Below are 26,048 nucleotides of genomic sequence, written 5' to 3' on the forward strand. Positions count from 1 at the left end.
GTCATTCTATGTTTTCTTACAGAACAATATCGAAGAGGATCAGAAGCTGGGAGAAATGAAAATGTTCTTCGCTCAGAAGACACCACTGCAGGATGCTCTATTTAAATACCTGCAGGAACTTGACCAGCAAGCAGGTAAATTATTCAAGGTCTATAATTTTTTGATTTGAATCTTCATTATGAATTTATGGATCAGGGTGAGAGCAGCTTGCAGAATGATTAGATAAAATACAGGAAGCATAAATTTTGTTGTTCAATTTTTAACAAAGCATCCTGTTTAATAGAAGACAAGTTTGATTTTTGTTTGCAGGCGTCGCGAGTGGATTGATCATCAACTTTTTCAAGAAACTTATTCTGACTTGCGCTGACAACTTTGGCAAAGGGAAATTTGTAATGCCTTCGGAGAAAGAAGATTACCTGAAGATTATCTCGTGTTGTTTAAAGTTCATCATGAGAAGTGAGAAGAAATTTGAGTCCAACAACCAAATTTTTTCGGTGAGATAGAATTTGTAGATATTAGTTTGTCAATTAGTTCCTTGATTTTGAGAGCTACTTTGTTTTACCATAGATTTTTGTTTTAGACCTATTTTAAATTTTTATATTTTAGTCTAATTTATTTTTGTAAATTTTTGTAACTATTTTTTCATTTGCCACAAGTTTTGTTTCTTCTGCTTTAGAGTTCAGTTTGTAGTAGTATTACTAGCGCATATAGTTCTTTATCCATTCTTTTTTGTACACAAAAGTGGGGCTTTTGATGTTTGCTCTGTGAGAATAATAAGTTTACAAATTCGTTTTAATAACAATGCTGATTTTTTCTAGAAATGCTTCAAAGATGAAGAGAAAAAGCAAATCATCAAGTGTTTCAAGAGCATCTCAGTTCTGAAGGATTTTGGAGATGTTCCAATTGACGAGAACCAACTGCTGGTGGACATGACAGGAAAAGGAAGTGACAAACAGAATTCTCTCCATGATAGGTAAAAAGAACAATTCTTTAAAAAATAAGCTTTCCATGTCCAACGAGACTATTAGGAAAAAGAATTGATGGGACCTTGGAACGCAGTGAAATCTCCTATTTTTTCGTTATGCCTGGAGCTCTTAAAGCAGCGTTTTCACCAAGGAATTTTAAAAATGTACAGACGCTGTTTGGCATTTGGGCTGTCTTAATTATAAGGATCACCCTAAAAATGCCCCTCCTGGTTATTTTTTTTGGAAAGCGGAAGATTAAACCTAAAATAGCAACATGGAAAAGGTTACGTTGTTAATAGTTTTTGTTAATTACAATCAGTTTATTAATTGCTCTTGAACGAAGTTCATAGCAATTATTGTAAACGTGTGTGTCTTTTTTATGCAAAATTTTTGCTTGACGGTTTTGATTTCTCGAGTGACTGTTACACCCTTGACTTTTTGCGTTTTGCCTGATCTGAACTCAATTGGCGGCAATTTAATACTAAAAGTCAAATGAAAAGTGCGCTGAAACTGGTGCCATTTTTCACTTTAAACTTTAATAGTGGTATATGTTAACCTCTAATGTTGTTATTTGAAGCCCTTTTTTGAGCTTCTTTCCCATTTACCCCCCCCCCCCCCCCTCCCGACTGAAGCAGGCTGCAATTGATTAGAGCTCCCACTAGTCGTTCGAGAGCAGTTCTTACGACGTTTAGTCGGTTATGTTAAAATCATGAGTTTAATATTTTTCAGGCTTCAAGAGTTCGAGCGTGAGCACGGAGCCATAGTGTGCAGAATTATGGATTTGGTGAGGAATTACAATCTTATGACGGAACGAGCAATGCGTCTTCAGGCAGACGAAGTGTTTGAGAATTACATGGACAATGTGGCCAAACAATGGTAGGGACTTCTCACATTGCCATTTCAATATTCGGATCTATTCTGTTTTGGCCCCCAGTGTTTTACGCCCCCAGTTATAAATTATATGTTGTTATATAGCTTTTTAGTATGTAAAAAAAACACGTGAGGCTGGGGGGCGTAAAAGATATAAGCCCACTAAGCTGGGGGGAGCAGAATAGATCCCAATATTCATTTTAATAAAGCAGAAATTGCACCTTTTTAGTACTGCTATTCATTGACACATTGAACAAAAACGAAATGGAGTGAGAATGGGGGCACGATTGAATAATGGAGAAGGTGTTGAAAAAACAAAACTGAAGATGATTTACTTTTTATACGAACTATCACATTTTTTTAAGAGTCCGGTCCGAAAAGTTAATACAGTGACTTGTTCATGCTACACAATCTTTTCAAACACTAATTTAGAGAAAACTAAAATTTCTCTTGATCAGTTACAGTTCTCAACCCTATTTTTTGTTTAGGTATGACGTAGCAGTGCGAGCTTTAAAATGTTTGGAAAACATAACTGGTGCTATTTTGTCGCTATATGCCTGGAAGCTTTGCCATGGAAAAGCACTGGAGGATGACACAATTACGAGCTACTCAAAGGTTACTCATTTTTGTTCATTTGATCAGTGATTTACTAGAAGCATATTTTTTTTACTAACTCGTTTGCTAGTAATTAAAAACTACCGATCCAGGAATTTTTTTCACTGATGCATCTAAGCCTATTTGTCTTTTAAATTCAAATGAAAAAGGCTGATACAAATTAATTCAAAATGAATTTTATAGGTGACGCGATATAATTACGATGCAGAAGAGAAAACGGACATGACCATAGCAATTGGTCTGGCGAAGGGATTGCAGAATTTGATGATCAAATATGAAGAGATTTTCTCTTTCCTGATTGGTCGACACTGTTTTTCACGGCTTCATGACGTCATTGATAGAGTGATACCAGAGCTTGCGGATAAAATAAAGGTTTGGTAGCCGTATTAGTTATCAATATTTTTTGTTCACACGCGTTTTCTCAACCAAAAAATTGTTTTGGTTAGGAGGAGGTTTAATTATAAAGTTTTATTTATTTTTGGTTTGCTTTCATAGAGGTTTGAATGTTTTCGTCAATTAATATGTTTTTATGCTAATTTAGAGGTTTTTCAGCTGATTTTTATTCGAATTTTAGCGATTTTTCGCTGATTATTTCACTGCGTTTAAGCCGGATTTGAAAAGAAGCCTATTACTTCAGAAGTGTTTAGCTATCAAGTGATATTAGTTTCGTTGGCATACAATATATTTTTTGTCGAGAAGAATGAAAAAAAAATCGAGAACTTTTTATAGCTGAGTGGAGCTATATTGCGGTGCTCTTGGTTTTTACGACTCGAAGAGGAGTATTGTTTTTTTCAGTTTTTTTTTTACCGGAAGTAGTATTCGTTCAGACGCTGTGTTGACCTAAAAGCGAAAGTGAGTATAATTGCCGTGTGAACTAATTTTTTTCTGAGCGAGAGAAGTTTTTTGATCATGCGCTGCGTTTAGTGAAGGACTTTTTGACTTTGAAAAGTATTTTTTGACAGAATGGCACATATAGATAAAGTCAGTCCCATAAAGTTGCAATGCTATCGAACGTTTCAAAGGTTAAAGTTCAAATTTAAAACATGCAGATATCTAGCAAATCACAGTCCATTTGCATGCTACGAGCTTTTCGAACGCTCGCTTGCGTTGTAATTTTAAGGTGATTTACTATAACTGTTTTTAGCAGTTTTTTCATCTAAGTGGCCCAGTTTTTTTTGCTTGTAATTTGGTTTTTGTTCGACGCTATATTGAAATGTAAACCTCGAAATTTGATACCACAGTGTTTTGCAGAGCCTGAAAATGCGTTTCAAGTTCAAAATTGGCTCATCTTTCTCGATTTTAGTTAATTTTTGGCTTTTTTCTAATAATTTCTTTTTTTGATCTTTCAGCCGCCTTTTTTCAAAAATCAGTTAATATGGCAACTTCACTTTGACAATTCATATCCTCAACGCCTCTTTCTACCTCTTTGTAATTTTGTTTTGTAAAATTGTACATATGCTAATCCGATTTTGGTAGTTTTTTTCCAATTTTTCTCAGTTTTTTGTTTGTATTTTGGTTTTTGTTACTTGAAATAGTCTCTTTGTGCATTATCAGAGACTTTAATTTCATTTCAAAAGAATTCAATCACTTTTTGGCATTAAGTTTTTGAAAAACAGTTAAAATTTTTTCCATAAATTCAGTCTTAAAATTGTTTTGACCATTTTTTTTGCAAAATGTTTCAATGTTTTGTATGTTTGAATTCTGTTATTACTTTTTGTTCTGTTCAGGAGGATGGTGTTTTGTCTCGGATGATTCTTTTCTATGTCTCAATTCCTGAACAATGAAATGTTTTTGCTTTTCTTGATTTTTTTAATTCGACTTTTAACTATCAAAATTCAAGAATTAGTAGTTTTTGTTACGGTGTTTTTTACATTGTGTCCATATTCTTCACATTCTAGTTTGTATCATTCTAACTTTGTCCTGGCGCCTATATGTTTTTCTTTATATTGATTTTTTAGTTGTTAAAATATTGAGTGATTTCAGCTTTTTCTTAGATTTTCGTCATTTCTTTTGTTTGCAATTGATTTCATTCAACCTAAAGCAGTAGTGCGAGTTTGCTAGAAAGCCTTTTCCATGATTTCCACTTATTACTTTTTTGCATTTTTCTTGTGGCCTTGGCATTGTTTCTAAACGTTTTTTTTAGTATTATTCTGTTGCATATGTCTTTTCTATGATTTATTTATTTTTTGAGTTAGTATGAAATCAGTTTGTCTAGCATATGTAGAGCAAGGAACAAGTGTGTTTTTTGTTGTCTTAATTGCAGTGATAAGAAATTTAATAATAGGTTTTTTCTGATTCTTAAATTTGAGCATTCTTTTTTTGAAAAGTTTAACTGAGTTTCTAAGATTATTATCTGCCGTTTGCTTTCGCGATCTTTTAGAGACCAAAATTATGACTTTTTTTGTGCAATTGATAGTTCTGTCTGCTTTTTGAGCCAATTAGTATTTTGACAATCCTAATTATTTCGGATTTTTTAAAATGTTACCACAGGTTTTCAATTATATAAGATTTTGCTTCTTTTTGTTTCTCTTGGTGACAGTGGTTTAAATTTCACCAATTTTTAGATCAGACGTGTGGAGGTAATGAGTTAATGGTTTAACACAAAAGGCAATGGCGTCAGCTGCAATTACGGTTTTGTGAAGTTTTGACGGTTCGAGTCGACCCCGGAATTCTTCCGGCTATGTTTTTTGTTTCGTCTTCTTGCTTTCCTCTCACTAACGACTCTCCTCTCACTAATGATTTCTTCCTCTCAATAACCATTTTTGCCCGCGTGATGTCATTTCTCACTCTCTCCAGCAAAAGTTTTTTTGCGTGATTAGATTTTAATCAAAAGTGCCTTACCTCAATCAATAAAATGACTTTGCACTTTAAAATTTAAATTTATTTTGAATTAGTTTAAGGTCAAAGGAACTCATATGTGTAATAAAGGTACCTAATGAAAAGGCTTCTGCGCAATGAGATTTAACAAGCTTTATTAATTTATCGCTGAATATTTTTACATAGCTTTTTTAGTGGCGTCGATAACTTTTTCAACTTATATCTGTATCTGTTTCTATCTCTATTATACGGCACGCAAGTGTCTGCTTTCGCAGCTATTCCGGCAATCTGCCGGCTATATTATTGAATTATTTTAATTTTTTTGCGCAGTTTTTCGTTTTTTGTATATTCTTAAACAATTTTCTTAGCCTATTATGACTTTCCTTTATTTTTCCGAGTATTTCTATACTCTTATTTGCTTTAAAGAACTTATCGCTCATGCAATTTCTACGTTTTTTTTTTACTTTTCGGTTAGCCAGTTTTACAGTTCAAAGTTCAATGCTCAAGCCAGTTCAAAGTTCACGCCATTTTTACAGTTCAAAGCATCAATGGCTTTGATTTGAACGAAGTGCGGCTATGAGGTGGTTGAATTAAACTGATGTTTTCAGACTTGTAATTAGTATGTGTTATATACTATTTGGAGCTTCTTAAATTTTGCTGATAGCCAACTCTTTTGATTTTGATTGAGCTTTTGATTCATTTGGAAACAAGTGAAGGCTGGCTGCAGAGTATTATTTAGGCGTGATTTTTTGAACAGCTTTTAAAATGGAGTGAGGAAAGAACGTTTGAATTTTTATTTTTTTTAAAATAAAAGTTTTCACGCGCGCATTTTTGACTCTGTTTTACTGTTTTGTTGCTGTCGAACGAAATTTGCTGGGTTATGGAATTTAGCAGGCGGCATGAAAAGCGGTTTTAACCAAGTTAAAGAAATAATTTTTCAAAAAAGAGGGAAAAATGATATTTTACAGTAGAATAGAGATTTACTACAGGAGAGATCTGATTAATAGATCAAGATGATGATTTGGAGTTGTGGATGAAAGGACTCAAAAATCAGCTCTATTTATACCCATTATCCGTGCAAAAAAGTCAAGATACAAAGCTAATCTTAGCGCCAAGATTTATTGTTGGGTTCAACAAGGGGGGTTACCCAATATTTTTTGCTTCTGCAAAATTCCTAGAAATAAGTCGCATTCGATACAATATATGGAATGCACTTGCACTTTTCACACGTCCCGTGGTACCATATACTATCAATACATGCTGGGAAGATTTTACATAAACTCTAACTCTAGTAATAACTATCTAGAATCATACGTTTGAACCGAGTATTGATTCACAGCACCATTTCTTGACTAATCATATATATCAATTTAGTGACTTGAATCAATTTGCTCCTGTCTGATTAAACTGGCAAGTTAAATTTCCTAATATCTCTAACTAAATTTAATACTATAGTTTGAATCGAAATTTAACAAATTTTGTACCATTTATGGGAAACGTGTGTATTTTGTATGCAAAATTTTTACTTGACGTTTTGTTCCAGGTCATTCTTTCGGTATAATTTTTCCAGTGGCTTTATCACGCTTGACTTCTTGAATTTTGCGTGAGCTAAGTTGCTCTCATTCAGAAATTATGCCTGTAGCTAAAACAAGCGATTGTAAGATAAGCTATCACAAGGGACAGATAGCCGATTGTTTGTTGCTTCAGTCTGTAACGCCTGAGGTTTGAGGTTCAAACCCCTTCTTGGTCGGAATTTTTTGCACCCATAAAAGAAATACCTGGCCTTCAGCTCCTCTGCACTAAATTGCCTCGTCTGTAGTTCGAGAGCAATAATCTGTTCGACGTTAGTTGGTTACTTAATATTATATTTCTTAATGTTTCCTAACTGAGTTTTCAAGTTAATGTTTCTTAACTTGATTTTTCGTCCTATTTTTTTGAAAGTTGACACTTGTGTTCTATTGATGTATACTTTTTGTTTTTGGATTCATCAAAGAGCAGCTACTAGTTTATGTGACTCGGACATGATTTTTTAAAGTAAAATATTTGTCAATTTCATTAAATATTAATAAACTTCGCCCGCTTTTGTGATTCATTTTTTGTCCTGTCTCCTAGTTTCTTTAATGATATAATAGATGCCGTATAACGCTTTCATTTCATATTTAACTAACTTTAAGGTATTTGAAAACACTTTTGTCCAAAAATTATTGCTGATTTTTACAATCAGTCCGTTTAATTGCACTCAAACAAATTGTAGCAAGTATATTAATCCTATGGTCTTTTTAATGCAATTTTTCGCTTAACCGTCTGACCCATTTGACGTTTTGTCCTCCAAAAAAGCGGTCAACAGGTAGCGCCGGTGGTCATTAAGTTCTCTAAGAGGTCATTCAGTTCTCACCGAAACTGTTTTGAGGAGACAATTTTGATGTGAAGGGCGGTTCTTATTCCTAAATTTTTGACCGCCACAGTCACCCTCTCACTCATTCTTCCCCGCACTCACCCCTTAACACACCCCTATTCAACCCTCCTTCACCATGCGGTTTGGACCCCCTTTCGTCCAGCCCTTCTAACCTTAAGCTACCCCCTCACCGTCGTGTGACCTCCCGCCCACTCCGCTCACCCCCACTCCGCTCAATCCCCCCCCAATGCTAGTATTTCTAAGTCCCGGCTGTATGATACCGCAGCTAACCGCGGGCTGCTAATTCGCCCGACGTTAGTCGGTTATGTTTATAATTCTGTCGTTTTTTAATTTTCATGTATTAATATCAATAATGGTAGGTGTTATTGGCTCTTGAGGCGTAATTGAGTTTTTACTGATTTGAGTTTTTTAAGATTTTGACTATTTTTAGTTGTGCTTGTTTTTGGTTTTTTTGTTCTCACTTAGTATCGCTAATGGCAGGTTTCATTGAATCTCTGATGAAGCAATTGGGACTATTTAACGGTTTCAATTAATCTAATGTTTTTAACGACTATGACATTACTTGTTTTCAAAAGTTATTGCGTTTTATCCGTTTTAATGGTTGTGTCAGATTATTTTATGTAATCAATGATTGGTCTCATGACTGGTTTTCTGATGTTGCTATTTAATGGTTTGAATTTATATTCTTTTAAACAATTTTGATACTTGTTCTCAGAAAATCACCGTAATCTTTTGAGTTTTTCCCGTATTTCAGAGTTTTTTTTTTCAGAACAGGCAGAACAGTCTCTTTAAGAATTTTCTTTTGAGTTTTTACCGTTCTTGTTTGTATCTTAAGTGAAGTCGAGTTTTGCCAAATTTCTTGTCTCTTGTGCGTTTTACTTGCTTCCAAATTGTTCTGCAGTGGTTGTGTGTACTGTCTACGATAGGAAAATGTCAAGGTTCACTCAATGTTCTGTTATTGGTTTTAGTGACCTTGAAAGAGAGTGGTTTTAGCGGGAAGTAAGATTTTTATGTTATTCTTTAATTGCTCTTGACCGATTTTTCGTCTGACCCACTTGACTTTCGTCCGCTACAACTGGATAAACAGGTAACGCCCGGAGGGTAATAAGAATGCAATTCGCCCAGACTTTTGATGAGACATTTTTTTGTCGAAGGGCGGCGTGGGAGTTAAAAGTTTGACCCACCTCACTCACATCCTCCACTCACACCCCCAAAACACCGACGGTCCACCCTGGTGATTTGGACCCCCTCTCATCCAGCCCTTCCAAACCTGCGCCCCATCGCTTAAACCCCCCCCCCCACTCCGCTCACCCCCAAGCTAGTATCTCTTATCCGCAGTGGGGTACTAACTAAGCCGACCGATCGCCGGTCGTTGAAGTACTACTCACCCTTAGTCGGTTGTTTCAAATTTGTTTTTGTATATTCTTGTTGACTCTCAAAGGCTGTTCTCTTGTTTTTATTTTAGTGCGTGCTCTGCTGGCTTTCGAAGTCTGTTTTTCTAATGAGTCTGATATTCAGGTCTTGAGTTATTAAATCTCCGGATTGTAATTCATGTCTTGTCCGGTTTTGTTTTTTTTTATTTCGCCGTTTGTTTTTTGTTACGATATGACAACACGCTCTCAGCAAGCTTTTTGTTTATTGGCGTGATTATTTTTGGTCAGCTGACTTATCTGACTCTAAAAATGACTCCCCATCTGTCATCTTGATTTTGCTTACTTTAATTGAAGAAGATGAGTTCAACTGAGTGATTGTCACTCTTATATAGAGTTATTTGATGGCAGCTAATTGAGATAACACGTAGATATACAACTTCTAAACAAAAATAACAATCTCAGCAATTAGAAAAACTGAAATTTCTTTTTGTTTCGCTTACTGAGACCTCAGGTTTACGAAGCTATTGCAGATATTTTCTGGCAAAATACCAGCTATGTTTAATTTTCTTAATGTGTTTAGGTTCATGTTTTCGCGTTTTTGCGCAGCTAAGGGGAATTTTTTGACTGCGATCTCGTAAACTTTCTTTGCGGAAATTTATTATGCCTAATTGAAGAAATAGTTTTTAAAAACCCGTACAGGTATTATATGGAGGAGCATTTTTGCTTAGTTTTTGGTACATAATAGCCCAATAATCTTTGTTGGTATACCTTCTCAGCTTTTCTTTTTAAAGTAAGTTATTAGTTTGTTTGAGGTATTTTTTGTCTTAAGACGACACTCGGTTGGTGTGCAGAGCTCTTGGGGCTATATTTAAATTTATAGAAGTAAAGTTCAACAGCGAACTCATCACTCCTTTTATTTAGAGGCAAGTGCAAGACTTTTTAAATCCAGTCCATTTGTCAGAAAAACTCACTTTAAGCAAGATCTGAATTAATTCTACCCTGTCTTTTGGTTTATCAATTCATGTTTTTCTCAAGCATGATTTTTATGCTACTCAACTCAACTCAGTTTTTTTCGGCAATATGAGTAATTCTTTGCCACTGTTTGGCGTCGTTTTGATCGTTCTATGGTATCTATATTTCTACGATTGATTTTTCTATTACTGCTGCGTTTTGGTTTCAGTTTCTTTGTTTTTACCTTCGTTTGTTTTACCCACGTTGGAATTATCTGTCATTTGTGACCAATGATAAATTTTGCTGATGCATAACGCCTCAGAGGTGTACCCAAATCGTCACGGGCAAATTTGCGCGATCTGTGTATCTCTTGTTCGTTTCCTATGTTAATACATCGAAAATGTAACAATAGCGAAAAATAGATACTTTAGAAAGTTCGGGAATTGCGCAAAGTGCACACGTGTTCGCAAAGCGTGCAAAATTTTAACCGCAGAATTAAGATAGAAGCTTTGTATCATATTTTTTGCGCGCTATGTGAAACTTTTTAGCACTATTTAAGTATCTATTTTTCGCGCTGAATGTATATATAATCCGCAGATATAGTATCTATTATCCGCAATTGTGCCCTATTCAATACCCGCTTTTGAGCATGCAAAAGTGGTTCAAAATTTTTTCATAAAACATGTAAAAGTGGTCTAAAACTTAATAATATGCCATATAGTGCTTGAATAAATTCACCACAATATTTTTTTTTGTTTTGAATTGTCGGTCGTTCAATTTGACTTCGATTAGAATTCAACCAATGGCAGCAAAATTATGATATTTTTAAATCAATATTGGACGTCCTCGAGAACTTCTCAATTTTTTGGATGGTGCCATTTAGACTTGTTTTTGCAGCAGTTATTTTTTGTTTTTTTTTCAATGCTCTATAGGTAATTCGGCGCTTTCATCAATAGACACCTGTAAATAGACGCCAAAATATTGAATCAATTCATTGAATAATTTCATTCGCTGAATTCAATTGGAATTACTCATTGATTGAAATAAACGAGAAAAAAAAACAATTTCAGTTGTGATTTCTTGCCAAAAGTCCCTTTATTATAGTGTTTATCTTTCAATAGACACGCGTCAATAAAGGCTGAAAAATTGAAGCAACTCAACTGCAATAATTTTATTTGTTAAATTCAATTGAAAACCAGTCATCAATTGAAATAAGCAAGAAAAAACATAAATCAATTCGTATGTGATTTTTAACCGCAAAATAGCTCTATTTGGTCGTACTGATTATGGACGATCGGACGATCAAGAACAGTTAAGAAGTTGCTCCAGAACAAAAACGTTCGTTGTATGGATGGAAAACTTTACCTAAATGGTAGGTTTATTGACAGATAAACACCAAGAAAAAAGAGGGATTTTGCGGTAAAAGATGTCATATGAATTGATTTTTTTTTGTTTAGTTCATTTAATGAGTGCTTTCCAATTGAATTCAAAAATTATTTTCAAAAATCATTCACAAAAAAAATTCAATTTGAAATTATTTAATTGAGTTGATTCTATTTTTTTGTCTATTTACAGGTGTCTTGACAGGTCTCTATTGATGAAATACCAGTGCCGATTGAACCATAGAGCATAAAATTTTTATCGACTGCGAAAACAATTGGCACCAACATAATAATTAGGGACTTCTCGAGGAAGTCCGACATTGATTAAAATCAGCATAATTTGTTGACATTGGTTTAATGCACGGCGGAAAATGGATACTAAGCTTGTCTCCTATTCCTGCTGATCTTAGGTATATAATTACAAGCTATTTTTACTAAGGCGGAAATTTGGGGTATGCCGCCGAGGCGTTATGGGCAGTGAAGATCAATTACGGTGTCTCGAAATCCATATCGCGGTTTTTGATGTTTTAAAGTCCTTGCTAAATGCATTTATCTGTTTGCTTTGTTTAAAAATATTGATTTTGTTCAGTAGTTACTGGTTCTACTTTTTTCCCACCCCGATTCATTTACCCTACACTTCAACCCCCATTGTTGTTTTTAATTATATTGCATTTTCTCAACCTCTGAAACCATAATCGAATTGTGATTATTTGCTCTGGAACGAAGTTTGAAGTATTTATTGTAAACTATTTTTAGGACAAGCACCGGATGACATGTCGAATGTTCATTGACACATTGGTCAAAGTGGCAAAGAAGTTTAAGAATCCGTACAGGAACCCAAACACGCCTAGTTCTATGCCATCTTCGGGGAATAAAAAGACTGGTAATTAAATTCTGTCATCACGCAAGTTGGCCATTCGTCATTCTTTCCAAAAAGTTTAGAAATAAGTTAATTAAGTAAATTGAATTAATAACCTTATGGTTAAACAAACTTGTAACAAAAAAAATAAAAATCAACAAGCAGCACTGTAAAATTTAGCCAATGTGAAATGGGGAGAACTCACATTCAGAAACCATCAGTGATGCGTATACCCAGAGCTGAATTTGTTCAAATATTGTGAAAGTTCAGTAAACCAGATCATATAATCGAAGACTAATGTGGTTACTCAGTTAAATAAATTGAATTCAACTTCGAGCCATTGAAATTAGAGTTTTTCCATCGCAGCTAAGGTGCAAAGAGATGAATTTCTGTGAACTACGAGGTATTTTTAACTGGACGAGAATCTTTAGGTGGTAAAAAAGGAGCCGCTCCTCAGCCAGAAGCAGATCCATCGCCTATCGGAGCCGTGGGTCCAGGCAACACCCAGCTGTACATGATCAGATCCAGTAAGTATGAGTTGCCTCGAAAGTACAAACTAGCAAGTTTTAGCTCACGAATTAGCAGCTAACAAAAGTTCTACTTGCTCAATGGCAATTAAAGGGCTTTTAGATACTGTTATAAATCTACTGTTGAGTTATGAAACTACGGTTATAAGTCAGATCCAATTTCGGTGGCCGTAGACGTGCAAAATGAGGGGTGCTAGTATGTTTCCAGTACTCATCGGTTTTCTTGATCAAAATTAACAAATAAAAATCAGTTTTAGTCGATCTTAGAGTCTTTTGGTTTATTTTACAATTTTCGTGTATTTTGTATTGCAGTGTTGGAGTGGCTGTGCAGTTCTGACCAGATCAAATTGTACAAGAGGGCACCTGAGTTGAGTGCTGCTCTGAGAGATTTCCACGAAGAGACATTCTACTGGGCTTATGTACTCAACTTGACCTCCATCATTCCAAAAGCAGGTACGCGGGCATCGTTGTGAATTTCTCATGATAACCGTGAATAGCGTAACACTGAACTGAGATACAAAGCCAAGATATAAATCAAGTTAATAATTTTGGGGTGTACAGTGTAAAGTATAGCATGAATGAGCTATCATTTGAATAATGCGAAAATGTCGTTTCATTAGACTGGCGATCCTAAAAGGAATAATTTTGAATAGTTTGTAACCAGATCACTTTGGCAAAATATGATTCGTTGAATTTTCCTGATTTCAAAAGGGATATGAAAGGAAGCGGAAGCGTAATGTTTTTTCTATAAAAAATTATAACAGTGATACAATCCGATCTACATGAAAGAATTTCGTTCATAAATGGTTTTAACATTTTTGTGGTCAACTTGTGATGCTCTCTGAGTTTGATTTGCTTCTAGGTGACATGAGTATCATGTGGTTTCGAGAGTCCTACCTGACAATGGAAGTGGCAAAGGCAAACCCCGATCCACAATTTGGGCTCAATGAGAGTATGCCTTGGATACTGGCTGAACACTTGCTAGAAAGTGATACTGGTGCTGGGGCATTGATAGAACATTGCCTTAGTTAGTATGAATCATTGCGTTTTCATGTTTTTGGAATCAATATCTGATGTATATCAAAAACTAAATTTCGCACTTTATGAGTTTTATGATATCTTAACGAGGCTCTTATTTTAGTCAGCAATGAAAAGCAAGGAAGGGATTTTAATTGGTGTCAAGGAGAGTTCTTGCTATTATTTGAAGCATCATGGTCTCTGACTAGGGAAACTTTGTTTCCAGTGACTTTGACAAAAATTTTTGAAGTCTTAATTAGTATTTCAAATTTCTGTTCCTGATCTCATTTATGCCCACTATTTGATAGCAGCTCAGTGAATAGCTGAAATACCTATTGGCCTTTTTTGAGCTCTTACTTTTTTCGACTCGAAGAGGAGTAATGGTTATCTGTTTAATTCCTCTCAATCGAAGTTTTTAGCAATTATATTAGCCCTACCGACTTTTCATCTGACCGATTTTCCTTCTGACAATTTGACCATCTGTACCCAAAAGTGGGATAAACAAGTAAAGGCTGGAGGGCATTAAGTTTCTCTTTGAGCCTTGCGGTTCACTAGTCTCTAAGTAAGCGATACAACGAAACTGTTTAGATGACTTAATTTATCGGTTATTAATAGCCGCCGTCAGCCTCTCAACGGCTATTATTTAGGCGCTCTCACTTTTTTTACAATTCAAAGAATTTGAATTGTATTGGGGAGCTGTCTTTTTTAAAGATCTGTTCACACATTTTTATGATTTTTGGAGTAGTTGAAGTCAAATTGGAGTAGTGATTTTGGTCAAGACGAAACAGGAAGTGGAGCGAAGAAGGGAGTGGTTATGGAGCGTAAAATTTTTTTCTCTCTAATTTTAAGTAGATTGATAAAACGGTATTTGAATAAAAATTTGCTTTCTAGCTTGTAATTTTTTGTTCACATGCGGGAATTTCACTTTGATTTTTACTGTTTTTTGTCAATGTTGTGGATCGGAATTTTTTCTTAATGAATGGTTTTCCCAATCCATTCATAGTTCATTCTGGGCCTAGTATTTTGTTTGAACCAAATTTCCCTTTCCCGCTAGTTGTTTTTTGTCAATATGCGGCATTTTAACTTTGATTTTATTGTTTTTTGTTTTTTTAATCTGATTTTGTTGTAAATGGTTTTCCCAATTCAATGATAGTCCGTTCTAGGTCTAGTCTTTTGTTTAATCAATAAAAATTCTTTACATTGTTCGTCAGGACTTGTCCTGTTATGTTTTTTTAATTCGCTTTACTTTTTGATCACGTTTTTCGTTTTACATAAGTCACGATTTTCACGTTTGACATCTGACATACTTCACTCACTGATTAAACTGAATGGATTTTAAATTCTTTCATGTATTCGATTACGCAATATGGTGAATACTGTCGAAGTCAAAAGATCAAAGGCAAAAGAGATGGGATAAACCGTTAAATAGAAGCTGAATTAAGTTTGAAGCAGCACGCCAAATTAGGACACTTTTTGACACTGAAAAAAATACAGAAAAAAATCGGTCAATTTCTCTTTTTTTTCTGTTTCTGTTTTAATCCCGATGTGCATCAAGGGGGTCAACGGCGGCTATTTTCCGGCAGTCTGCCGGCTATGTTTTAATTTACGGCTTCTACTACACTCCCCTCCCTACTTTACGCGCTTGCACCCACTTTATGCCCATACCACTTTATGCTACGTTTTTCCCTTCAAATTTTTTTCGGCCAAAGTGGTCTGAACCCTACTCTCGCTCTCCATTCCTTGTCGAACTCTGATGAATTGGAGTAAATTTACGGCGTAAAGGCCAGTTACGTATTGTTTTGATACACCCCTCCCACTTATGCTCTTGCTCTCGTTTTGAGATGTTATAAAAATGACTTTTTCAAAGTTTTGGTTCCTCTTTTCTTCTTTTCATAGGTTTTGTGGCTGTGTTGTTTTATTTGCTTTATTAATTGCTCTCAAACGAAGTTTGCAGCAAATCTATTAGTCGTGTTCTTTTTTTCACGCGATTTTTGGCTTGATCAATGTTCTGTTCGACATTTGATTTTTGTCCTCAAAAACGAGCTAAACAGGTAGCGCTTGGAGGGCATTAAGCTCTCAGAGCTTTACGGCTTACTAGTCTCTAAGTAGGTTATAATTAATTGGTATTTTTAGTATTGAGAGTAGTTGGCTGGTGCTGGAGTCAGGTTTTGCTTGAATCGATTCCGGAGCCTTATTGTCACTTAACTGCTCTAAAACTATTGGTCAGCTTTCGGTTATTCTCATACCTACATTTTAGTCCCGTTTGAGCTGTACAATGACAGTGCTGAGGCTGTGTTGAAGTTCTTCCGCAAGCAGCACCTGTTTGACGAGTTAGAGGCAGAGACCTCTCTTGGGTTCGAACAGCTTATCAACTGGCTATACACACACGTGTTCGAAAACACCATCGAGAGGGCACTCTTTCAGTATGCAGTCAGTCACGCACCCAAGCAGTTGAGATCTTCAGGACTGGGTTAGTTTTTCTTCTGTGAACAATTCGAGGCATCTTTAGAAAGCGCAAAAATCGGTTATCTGGCTTGAACAATAATGTTTCATGTTCGGCATATGAAGGTTTCACCTTGCATCAAAACTTCTGTTGTGTACCACTATATTGATGTATCGCTACATACTTCTAGTGATGGAAACTGTTGTCGAAACATTTCTAGTAATAGATGGAGTGAAAGTCTAAACATAACCGACTAACGTCGGGCGAATTGCTCTCAATCGACCGGCGAGCGGTTGGCTTCGTCAGTAGCTAGCCACGGGGGGGGGGGGGGGGGGGGGGGGTGTCAACCTCTAACAACCGCCCTTCACACCCTAAGTATAAGTATAAGTCTCCAAAACAGTAACAGAGCTGAAAGGCTCTAAGAGCACTTAATGCCCGCTGGGCGCTACCTGTTTATCCCGTTTTTGAGGACGAAAAGTCAAAAGCGTCAGATGAAAAATCGGTCAAGCGAAAAACCGCATAAAAAAAGACCGACAGGACTGATATAATTGCTACAAACTTCGTTTGAGAGCAATTAAAAATATTATGCTATATTTACTCTTATCTCAGCTTCCTTCCCGTATGGTGTCGACCTAAACAAGTTAATGTGAAAATTTTCTAGGCGAGCCTCGGAAACTGAATTGCGCTTGGCTGTTGCAACAAAGCAACATAATCATGTTGGGCCAGACTATAGACCTAAGAGAGAGATTGGTGTCCAGATTTGCAGCGATGCTTCGCGAGGAACTGGCGACCATATTTGTCAGATTCAAGAACAGCTCCTACAGCTTCACGTATATTTGGGAAGCATTCACCAAGATCGAGATTTTGCGAGTTGCTCATTCATTTCTCATCGAAGGTGAGTTGTTCTATTCTTTCTTTTGTGTCAACCCCGTATTACTCACTTTCCTCAAAAAGTTTGCCATAATCAACATCTCCATATTCGAACGCCTGCAGTGATGTCAGTTTACATCTTTATTGTGGGATAGTTTATCTTAATGAAATCTTTCCATGAAGACTTTTCAGACTTATTACAGGCATTTCAAATTAGTTTTCTGATTCCTGTTGTTACATTGTAATCGGAAAAAATTTGTGGCATGGTTTATAAATGAAAAATGAGGCATGGTTTATAAATGAAAAATGAGAAGTTTTCAAGTTAACCTGATCATCTAATTGGTCAAATCATAACCTATAACCAATGAATGCTTGTTTTAGATATTGCTCTTCCTGATTTCGACACACTTGTCGTTGAGGCGAAAGCTACTGCCCTGAGTGACAACCAATCATTTTTCCACCTGATGGTCAAAAAACTCCAGTTTTCGGTTTTCCCAATGTTTAATTTTGATCTTGCATCCGGTAGTGGATATCTGAATTCAGAGTTATGGAGAAGCTTGACGAGTTACAAAAATGAGGAGGGCAAATGGATTTGCCCACCAGTTCCAGAATACAAATTAAGAGCTGCCAATAAGAAAACGACATTTTGTGTGAACGCCTCGGAGTATACAGAGAAATTGTTCACAAGAGTTGTGGCTCCAGTTTTTGCTCATAAATTTTACACGTTGACGGACGAACATTACCGCGCTCTTATCAAGTTACTTTCTCTGGAAGAAATTGCCATGTTAGTTAAAGAATGTTCGAGAGTTATCATCGATAACTTTGCTAAAACTGAAGTTTCGGGAATGTTCAGCACACAACCAATTCCTAGTGTTTTGTTCACGCTCTTACAACTTCGAAGCGGCATGAAATCATCAGAATGCAAATTGCAGCCAAACTTAGTCCAAACCAAAGCTCAAATTGTGCGAATCCACGAATCGTTTTGCCCGATTATTTTGTACCAAGATTTTGATTATCTAATTGAGGGCTTGACAGAAGTGGGAAACGCCATGATATTTTTATACCACTTGGAAAAAATCGTTAACACCGAAGAAGCAAGGAACAACGTTGCGAGTGCTATGTTCACAAACCGATTTAACCAGCAGAAGTTCATTAACTTAATTGGACGAGGAAGGTTTATGGAGATCAAGAAAATGAACAGTACGTAAATTTTTTAATTGTGAGATTTGTAAGCATCCAGTGGAGAAAGAAGTGTTTTTTTTTACTAACGATAGGCGAAAGTTTAGCTGAAGAAGCTTGATCCTATAGCTTAGTAGTTTTTTTGGCTCCTTGTTAATTCTCTGACTAAATCCTGTTTTTTTTTAAAATCCGAGATGAGATGCGGAGAATGTTACAGGAGTCGAATGATATAATATTGATATCAAACCTAAATAGAAAGAATTTAATAATTGATGTAGTAGTTTGTTTACAGTATTGGTCTATCTTTGTTTACAGTCGCCAAGCTGGGCAGAGATCCAGATCCTGAAACTGAGCGACGGATTGAACAGCATGCGAATGAATCTACAACTGGATACGTTCATCTTAAGGTACCATAGTTGCCACTATTTTGTTCAGGTAATGATCCTCCCCTTTTTATAGCTCAGTGGAAGTACGTCAAGTTTGGAACTGAGTTTGACGAATTGTGCTGGGGTGAAAAGATCTTTTTCAAGAATTAGGTGTACCTCAATCGGTTCTTTCCTAATCGAATGATTTAAATTCTCATGTTTTCGGATTGACGTTCGTAAACTAAGCATTGGTGCATTTCTTTTCAGGTTGATTTGATGAACAGAAGTAGCATCTTCAACTACATTGATCCGGAGCAAAGTCGGATACCCAGCTTGCTTCAAGAGACCCTAAGCGTGAGTTCACCCAGTTCATAACACGCTCAGATCTTCTTTCATCCTCACTTCTCAACCTATAACATAAAACTAATTCAAAAATAAATGATTTTTTTTGTCTACAACAATCTTGACTTTCACAAAATTTTCTTTTCCATGTCATAGGAACTACAAAGTCTTGATTCACGATTCTCTTTGCGTTATAGGTGCCAGAAACAACGAGTTCGTTCTTTGGGAAACTTCTTTTGGACCTTCAGCACGCCCTATTGCGCAATCCAATTTTCAACTTTTTTGATCTAACTTCCGACCAGCCAGCCTCACTAAACCCTGGAGCGGATCTTTTCTTTGGTCTAAACCAAAGTGAAGTAATTCAGTTCCATTGGTTGTGGTCAGCTATTGTTTTCGCGATGGCCAAACCAAAGCCAGAAAAGCAAGAACCGATTCCGAAATCGATCAAGCAACAATATAGCGATGGTATTACATTAGCTGGGTCTGCCTTGGTTTCGCTTCTTGGACAAGTTGGCCGTTTTGAGTGCTATGATTTATGCACCTTTATCAAGACTATTCACGAAATCGAAAACCTCGATGTCAAAAATGAAAGCATGCCTACAGGTTTGGAATATTTTGATTTGAGTAAAAGAGGTGAAGATATCAACTTGGGCACTTATGTAGCGAGAGCTGAAGAGATATCAGCTGTTAATCATTCCAATCTGGTGTTTGTGACGTCATGTATGAGTTCGTATGGTGTACCACACGGTTTGTCTCATGGTCAAATTGGAGTTCAGACGTTCATTCCACCTGTTCAATCTGAAGAAACCAAGTAGAATAAAACTGTCTGCGTAATGCTAACATATGAAATTTTGCACCTAAATGTATTGTCATAATTTTCAAATTATTAAATGAACTAACTATTACTTAAGTTTTTCAGATTGTTTAAATTGAAACTTCTTGTTTTGTTAGATCCCTGATAATTAAGTAGAACATTTTAACGTTGTGCATATTATCATTCTAAGGAATTTCCACTGAAATGTACTGCTTTTCATTGTTTTGTTAATTTGTCAAATGATCAAATAGTGCTAACTAACTAAAACACGCAATTTTATCACATTCGTTCACATTGAATGTTATCGTGCCTATAAATCCTTAGTAATAGAACTCTCCACACGCCTCTTAAAGTGCTGTAAAGTTCCGTGTTCGAATGAAAGGTTTGCGTTTGATGTTCAGTTCGTCCCAATTTTTTCCAATGAACCAAATCCATATCAATGTAGCGTACTCACTGTCCTTAGCATCATTAGAACCTCCCCTCTTTAAATGACAACCCATTAAAGTTTTAATATCGAAAATTTAGTTTTTTAATAATCAATTTGTCAAAAATCACCTTGTATTTGAAAATTGAATATTTCTAATTCAAATTGTACATAATTTTAGAGCAATGTTGAACTTTTGATTGGAGTTCGCCGCAGATCTTCATTAATTTCTCAGCAGATTTTATAATTTCTGTAAAATGTTTTAAATAAATTTAATTTTTCAATCGTAGGTTTTGAATTTTTGTCAAATATTTACAAAAGTTTCGATCACTCAAAATAAACTCTGAGCAATATTGTAGCTGTTCTTCCGTGAGAGTGGACTTGTTTGTGACTTTGACGTTGCTGAACAAGTTTCCGGGTTTGTACGAAAGCTGCTCGAAAGTCTTTTGAAATTGGCATTCTTTGGCTACTTTTTTGTTGAGGTCTCGAAGCTGCCGAACTTTCTGTGAAACATATTTCTTTCCAAGTTGAGCTATTTGTTTTCGGAGTTTCTCTTTGAAGTGCTGTGAACAAAACAACGGACTAACTTTGGTCGAATTGCTGTCAAACGATGGAAGCAGTTTTTTCAGTAATTAGGAATTGGTTGTCTCACCCTACCCGGCTTAGTGGGTCTAGATTTTACTGACCCCCCCCCCCCAACCAGGCGCACCTGCTATTTTTATTTAGAGGCTTAGTTGATCATATTAAACATATTAAACATTGAACTTCCTGAAAATTTTTAAAGGACTTTGTAAACTAGTTATGTTGAAATCATTGTGAGCGGAACCAAATGCGGAGTCCGAATCTCATGTCACTATCGTAAAAAATGAAGATTACTAAATATCCTTTCTGGCTGAAATACCGCTTAAACAAGTTCATTTGACCTGAAACATGCTTTCATGAATTTAATCATTAAATAATTCAGATGTCTTTTGAGATGACAAAATTTCTCGCGTGTAGCAATATAAGCAAGTGTTAATTATGAATTAGTCTTCTAAAAACCACAATTAGTAATCCGAAAGACTTCTATGTAATTATTTACCAATTAGGCATTCTTTAATTTCTGCCTAATAAACATGTTAAATTTTATCGCGGAATAGTGAAGTGTGCGAGTATGTATGCTCGCCTAAAAAGCTGTTATGTAAGATTGGTTATGTAAGCTGTTACTGTAAGTTTTCGTAAAGTGCTTTTAAAGCAAGCAAAGATTAAATTGAAAGCAACTTTCCTGGTATATTCGCTCGTCAGCTGCTAGGTACTCCCTGGCGAGTCTTCTGTAGTCTTTCTCTTCGGAGTGAGTCAAACTTGATTTCAATCTGCAATTGGCTGGCTTACGTTGCATCTTCATAACATAAGCGAAATCGTCTAGTGGCCAACTGGTGTAGTTTTTAAGGACAATTAATGATTCCTCAAATTGATCTGAAATGTATGTGCCGTTCCATTATACAGCAACAAATTTAGATTTTTCGCCAAAGTAGAAATCTGTATCAAGTTAGAAGGTCTAAAAAGTCCGAAGTTAAGATTTTTAAAGCTGGACTTTCAGTGGCCGCTATCCGAAGATCACTCACTAGAGATGTGACTGACATTGAAAAAAAGAATCTGAGGTCTGTAGAATGTTTGTCGTTCTGTAATTGTGCAGAACCTTGTTTTGTTTATTGTTGGTCAACTGTGAAATGCGGATCGAAAATAGTGGTTCTATACCGCTAGTTTTGAGAGAGCGAGAAACTGAAGTGTGAAAAGTTTTCAAAATGAGAGTGAATTTTTTGTTAAAGTGCGTCTTTTTGTTAGAAGGTCTGAATAGCAATCAAAGTGTATGTACTTTCAGGATTAGCTAGTTGAATGCCAAGGTGGTCAAGCAAAATGTAAGAAAGCAACAACAGAAAACTGGGCAGATATGAAAAAACTGTCTCGATGTATAAGAGGCTATAAATATTAAACATAACCAACTAGCGTCGGGCGAATTGCTCCCAAACCACCGGCCAGTGGTTGGCTTTGCCATTTACTAGCCTTAGCTTACTTAATTGAAGGGGCGTGAGGTGAGCGCACCGGGGGGCGGGGGATTGCACGGGGGGGGGGGGGGCAATGGTGGTAGGGGATCTTTAGCTGCACGGGGCCCTTACGGCCTGAACGATGTTCAGGGGTAGGGTTTGGGGTGGGTTGTTGTGGGATGAAGGGTGGGAGGAGGGGGGATTTCTAAGAACCGCTCTTCACACCATAAGTATAAGTCCCCAAAACAGTTTCTGTGAATATTATACTTGGAGAATAGTGAGTTGAAAGGCTCTAGGCTCTAGAACTTAATGCCCGCTGGGTGCTACCTGTTTATCCCGCTTTTGAAGACGAACAGTCAAATGGGTCAGACCAAAAATCGGTCATGAGAAAAACCGCATAAAAAAGAGCACAAGACTAATATAATTGCTACAAGGTTTGAGAGCAATTAATAAAGCAAATAAAACAACACAGCGACAAAACCTATGAAAAAGCAAAGAACAACCTAAATTTTGAAATAAGTTGACATTTTTATAACACCTCAAAACGAGAGCAACACCATAAATAGGGAGGGGCGTATTAAAATTGGCCTTTACGCCGTAAATTTACGCCAATACATCAGAGTTCGAGAAGGAGTGGAGTGGGAGAGCAGGGTTTAGACGTTAATAATGGAAATATATCTCGTCATAGTTTTGTTGAATCGCTAACCCGTAGACCAATTGGGCCCTTCTAAGAGAACTGCTTAGAAATTTGCATTGAAATAGAACCACAGGATTAATATAATTGCTACAAACTTCGTTTGAGAGCAATTAATCAATTTGCTGTGCTGTAAAAAGGAAAGCTGAGAAAGTATCATCTGAAAGCTTCATTTGAGAGCAATTAATAAAAAAAAACTGCAAATCAGAAAAAAACTGGTTTGCTAGCGCTTCCTGGTGTTAATATTTTTTGAAAAAAAGCCAATGTTAAAATACAGTTCAAATTCTCTGAATTGTAAAAAGAAGAGCGCTTAAATAATTGTTTTTGAGAATCTTTCGGCGGCTAATAAAAGTACACAAGTGGCAAGGTTATCTGACCTCGTTTTGGTTTGACATTTAGCTGATTACTCGTTATTGTTAGGGGTAGTGTTGTACATATTGCACAACATGACCTCACATTTCAATTTCAGCCGAAAAATAAAAATTTGAACTATACAGGAAACTCCGCTACCACAATTGAAATACATTCAAACTCTCAGAACTGTCGAAGTTAAAAGACGAAACAACATGATGTGTCACAGAACAAAATCGGAGTCATATGTCCGCAAAAGGAAGGAAAGCAATTGAAAATATTTACCCGTTATCATGACAACATCAAATTGTTTATCCATAGTTTTAATCGTATCCTCAACACGTGACAGATCGTCACGACTGTCAGATAATGTGAGGTCAGGTTGAAGTTGGAAGTAGTATCCATTGCCTAGAGTTGACTTAGTGAAAACACCGCTCCCAAATTTTGTGAAGTTGAGATGATTTTTCTTGTTTCTGAGCATGTGTCGCACAAACTCGAGGGCCTCACGTCTTTAACAAATAGTAGATGCGTGCAGTTGAATAGCTCTTTTAAAATAAAATAGCTCTTTGGAAAACACGTTTTTGTACTGCTGCGGTTGTTCTTGTTTTTTTTTACGAATTCAAAATCCATTAATGGTGCCAACTGCTTGTACAATCTTGCAAGATTCTTTCATTTAACGCTTACCTTGGAATATATTGAAAGTAATTTTTGTAAATAACGTTTACTTACAATGTGGAAGATTTGGAAGCCTATCCTTCAAGAAACTTGCAAGATCTTACAAGCTAGCCGTTCGAAAATGTTAATGAAAAGACGGAAGTCTATTTTAACTTAGATAGATTAATGTAGATAGAAGAGCACTGTTTTGTTATTATTGCGGTCATTCGTGCAATGAAAAGACGCATCACCAAAAAAGTTTCGATGATCGTTATTTTTCTAACAGTAAACACTGGCTATTCAACTCAATTTAATTACCATGTACTGTACAATAGAGTTTATTTTTGAAAATACCTGACTTTAGAAAGCTAAGCTACAGAAATAATCAAGCAATTTTTTCTAGTTGGGACGTCAAGGGACTTGGTCTTTACGCTGGAGAAATATATTGAGCGGGGGTGTAAAACAAACGGTGGACCGTCAAAATAAGCAAGAAAATCCCTTTTTGTGAAGTTGTTATTACCTAGGGCATCTTTTGGATTGGAGTGTGAGGTGTTTGGCAAAGTTGAAGTAGCTCACTCGTGACTCTAACACATCCGGGATGTCCCTAAAAGACCATTCATTAACATAGCCGGCAAAATGCTAGAAACTAGCCGCCGTTGACCCACTGACCAAAAGTTCAATAGACGGCGGGGATTAAATCAGTTAAGAGAAAAATAAATAAAAAATGACAACCGCCTAATTTTTTTCTAAGTGTCAGAAAGTGTTCCAATTTGCTCCGCAGTTTCATTAGATTCAATAAATATGGTTAATTCAGCCTCTAAATTTGAGAAAAACATGCTTAATACAAATACCATTCAGCAATAAACTCTGAGGAACTTTGATTGCTCAATGCACAAAGTCATCAAAGACTAAATCTCAGTGCAAAAATTTTGTGGATTCAATCCATTTCTTTTGATTTTGCTTTTTAACTTTGAACGTATTGGTGAAAATGCGCTGAATGAATTCTAAAATCTGTTCAGTTGAAGCTGTGAGTGAGTCAAGTCAGAAATCAAACATGAGAGTCTGGACTTATTTCGAACGCAAAAGACGTGATTGAAATATCAAACGAATTAGGAAAGCAAAGCAAGACAAATACTGAAAGACAAACTAAGGAATTGAAATGAAAACGAAAAACATTTTAATCTGAATATTAGACCAATTCAGCATTACGAGCTGAACCGGCAAATATAATTTTACAAATTTAGAGAAAAACAAAAATAAAGCAATCGTAGTGCCTACGTGGCAAATAAGAAAAAAAAACTCTCTCAATGTATAAGAGGCAAGAAGAGGCAAGGATTCCAATAAATAATAAAAAAATACAAATTAGAAACACTGATTTGCTAGCGCTTCTTGTTGTCAATAACTTTGAAAACAATATAATGATAATTTTTTAAAAATAAACACAGTACGAAGCTCATGAAAGTTTTATTAACGACTTGAGTTCAGAGGACTTGAAGATGATAAAAATCTTGCCAAAAACTGAGCTAAAAAATCATTGCAAACATGTCTAATTATTCACACCAATGGGTGCAAGAACAAATTTTGCTGCTTATTTATACTCAACTCCACTGTAGGCTAGCACAATACTGTTTCTTCATATAAGAGACAAAAAGAATCAATAACGACATAACAGAAACAAATAATTGAATAAAATGTCCAAAATTAATAACTTTTTGCTCAACTTTTTGAGGCTAATGAGCTCAAAATTAGATTTCTGCATCTGGGAAACTCACAAACGCAGACACAGGACCTGAAAAACTATTATGCCCCTAAATTTTGGAAAACTCGGAAAACGATCATTTTTTCAAAAAAAACTCTGAAAGTTACACGATCTATTGAAATCTTGCAACAGTACATATTATTAAAATATTCAGAGCCATCTCAGAAACCTCTCGGTCAGCTTATATACTTTCATTTGCCTTAAAAGATTAACAGGACTTGAAAACATATCCGACTAACGTCGGGTGAATTGCTCTCAAACGACCGGCGAGTGGTTGGCTTCGTCAGTACCTAGCCACTGTTTTGTGAGGTTAGTTTTAGGTTGATTGAAGAGGCGT

General features: G+C 36.0%; 2 protein-coding genes across 2 annotated transcripts in view; one reads left to right on the plus strand and one right to left on the minus strand.

Moving 5' to 3' along the window:
- LOC142351041 (cytoplasmic FMR1-interacting protein 2-like) lies at window positions 1-20,518 on the plus strand. Its single transcript, XM_075403101.1, has 16 exons — window positions 1-134; window positions 310-494; window positions 819-973; window positions 1,695-1,841; window positions 2,324-2,450; window positions 2,634-2,822; window positions 12,146-12,272; window positions 12,680-12,775; window positions 13,088-13,228; window positions 13,638-13,802; window positions 16,050-16,262; window positions 16,897-17,130; window positions 17,487-18,305; window positions 18,600-18,691; window positions 18,917-19,003; window positions 19,189-20,518. The coding sequence occupies exons 1-16, from the start codon at window positions 56-58 to the stop codon at window positions 19,804-19,806; spliced, it is 3,474 nt and encodes a 1,157-aa protein (XP_075259216.1). The 5' UTR covers window positions 1-55; the 3' UTR covers window positions 19,807-20,518.
- The window catches only part of LOC142351042 (galactose-3-O-sulfotransferase 3-like), an 18,226-nt gene continuing 12,665 nt past the window's right edge, over window positions 20,488-26,048 (minus strand). Inside the window, exons 4-7 of the mRNA XM_075403102.1 lie at window positions 24,473-24,556; window positions 23,584-23,807; window positions 21,494-21,684; window positions 20,488-20,792 (exon numbers count right to left, since the gene is read on the minus strand). Coding sequence (XP_075259217.1) covers window positions 20,502-20,792; window positions 21,494-21,684; window positions 23,584-23,807; window positions 24,473-24,556 — 790 coding nt within the window. The 3' untranslated portion in view covers window positions 20,488-20,501. The remainder of the gene's footprint in view (window positions 20,793-21,493; window positions 21,685-23,583; window positions 23,808-24,472; window positions 24,557-26,048) is intronic.

The sequence above is a fragment of the Convolutriloba macropyga genome, chromosome 12, assembly GCF_964194025.1.
Source record: "Convolutriloba macropyga chromosome 12, txConMacr16.3, whole genome shotgun sequence".
Taxonomy (NCBI): Eukaryota; Metazoa; Xenacoelomorpha; order Acoela; family Convolutidae; genus Convolutriloba; species Convolutriloba macropyga.

Coding starts and splice junctions, on each gene's coding strand:
- LOC142351041 (XM_075403101.1), top strand. CDS start 56: ATGAAAATGTTCTTCGCTCAGAAGACACCACTGCAGGATGCTCTATTT. Junction 2,823..12,145: donor AGCTTGCGGATAAAATAAAG/GTTTGGTAGCCG, acceptor AACTATTTTTAG/GACAAGCACCGGATGACATG. Junction 17,131..17,486: donor TCATTCATTTCTCATCGAAG/GTGAGTTGTTCT, acceptor TGCTTGTTTTAG/ATATTGCTCTTCCTGATTTC.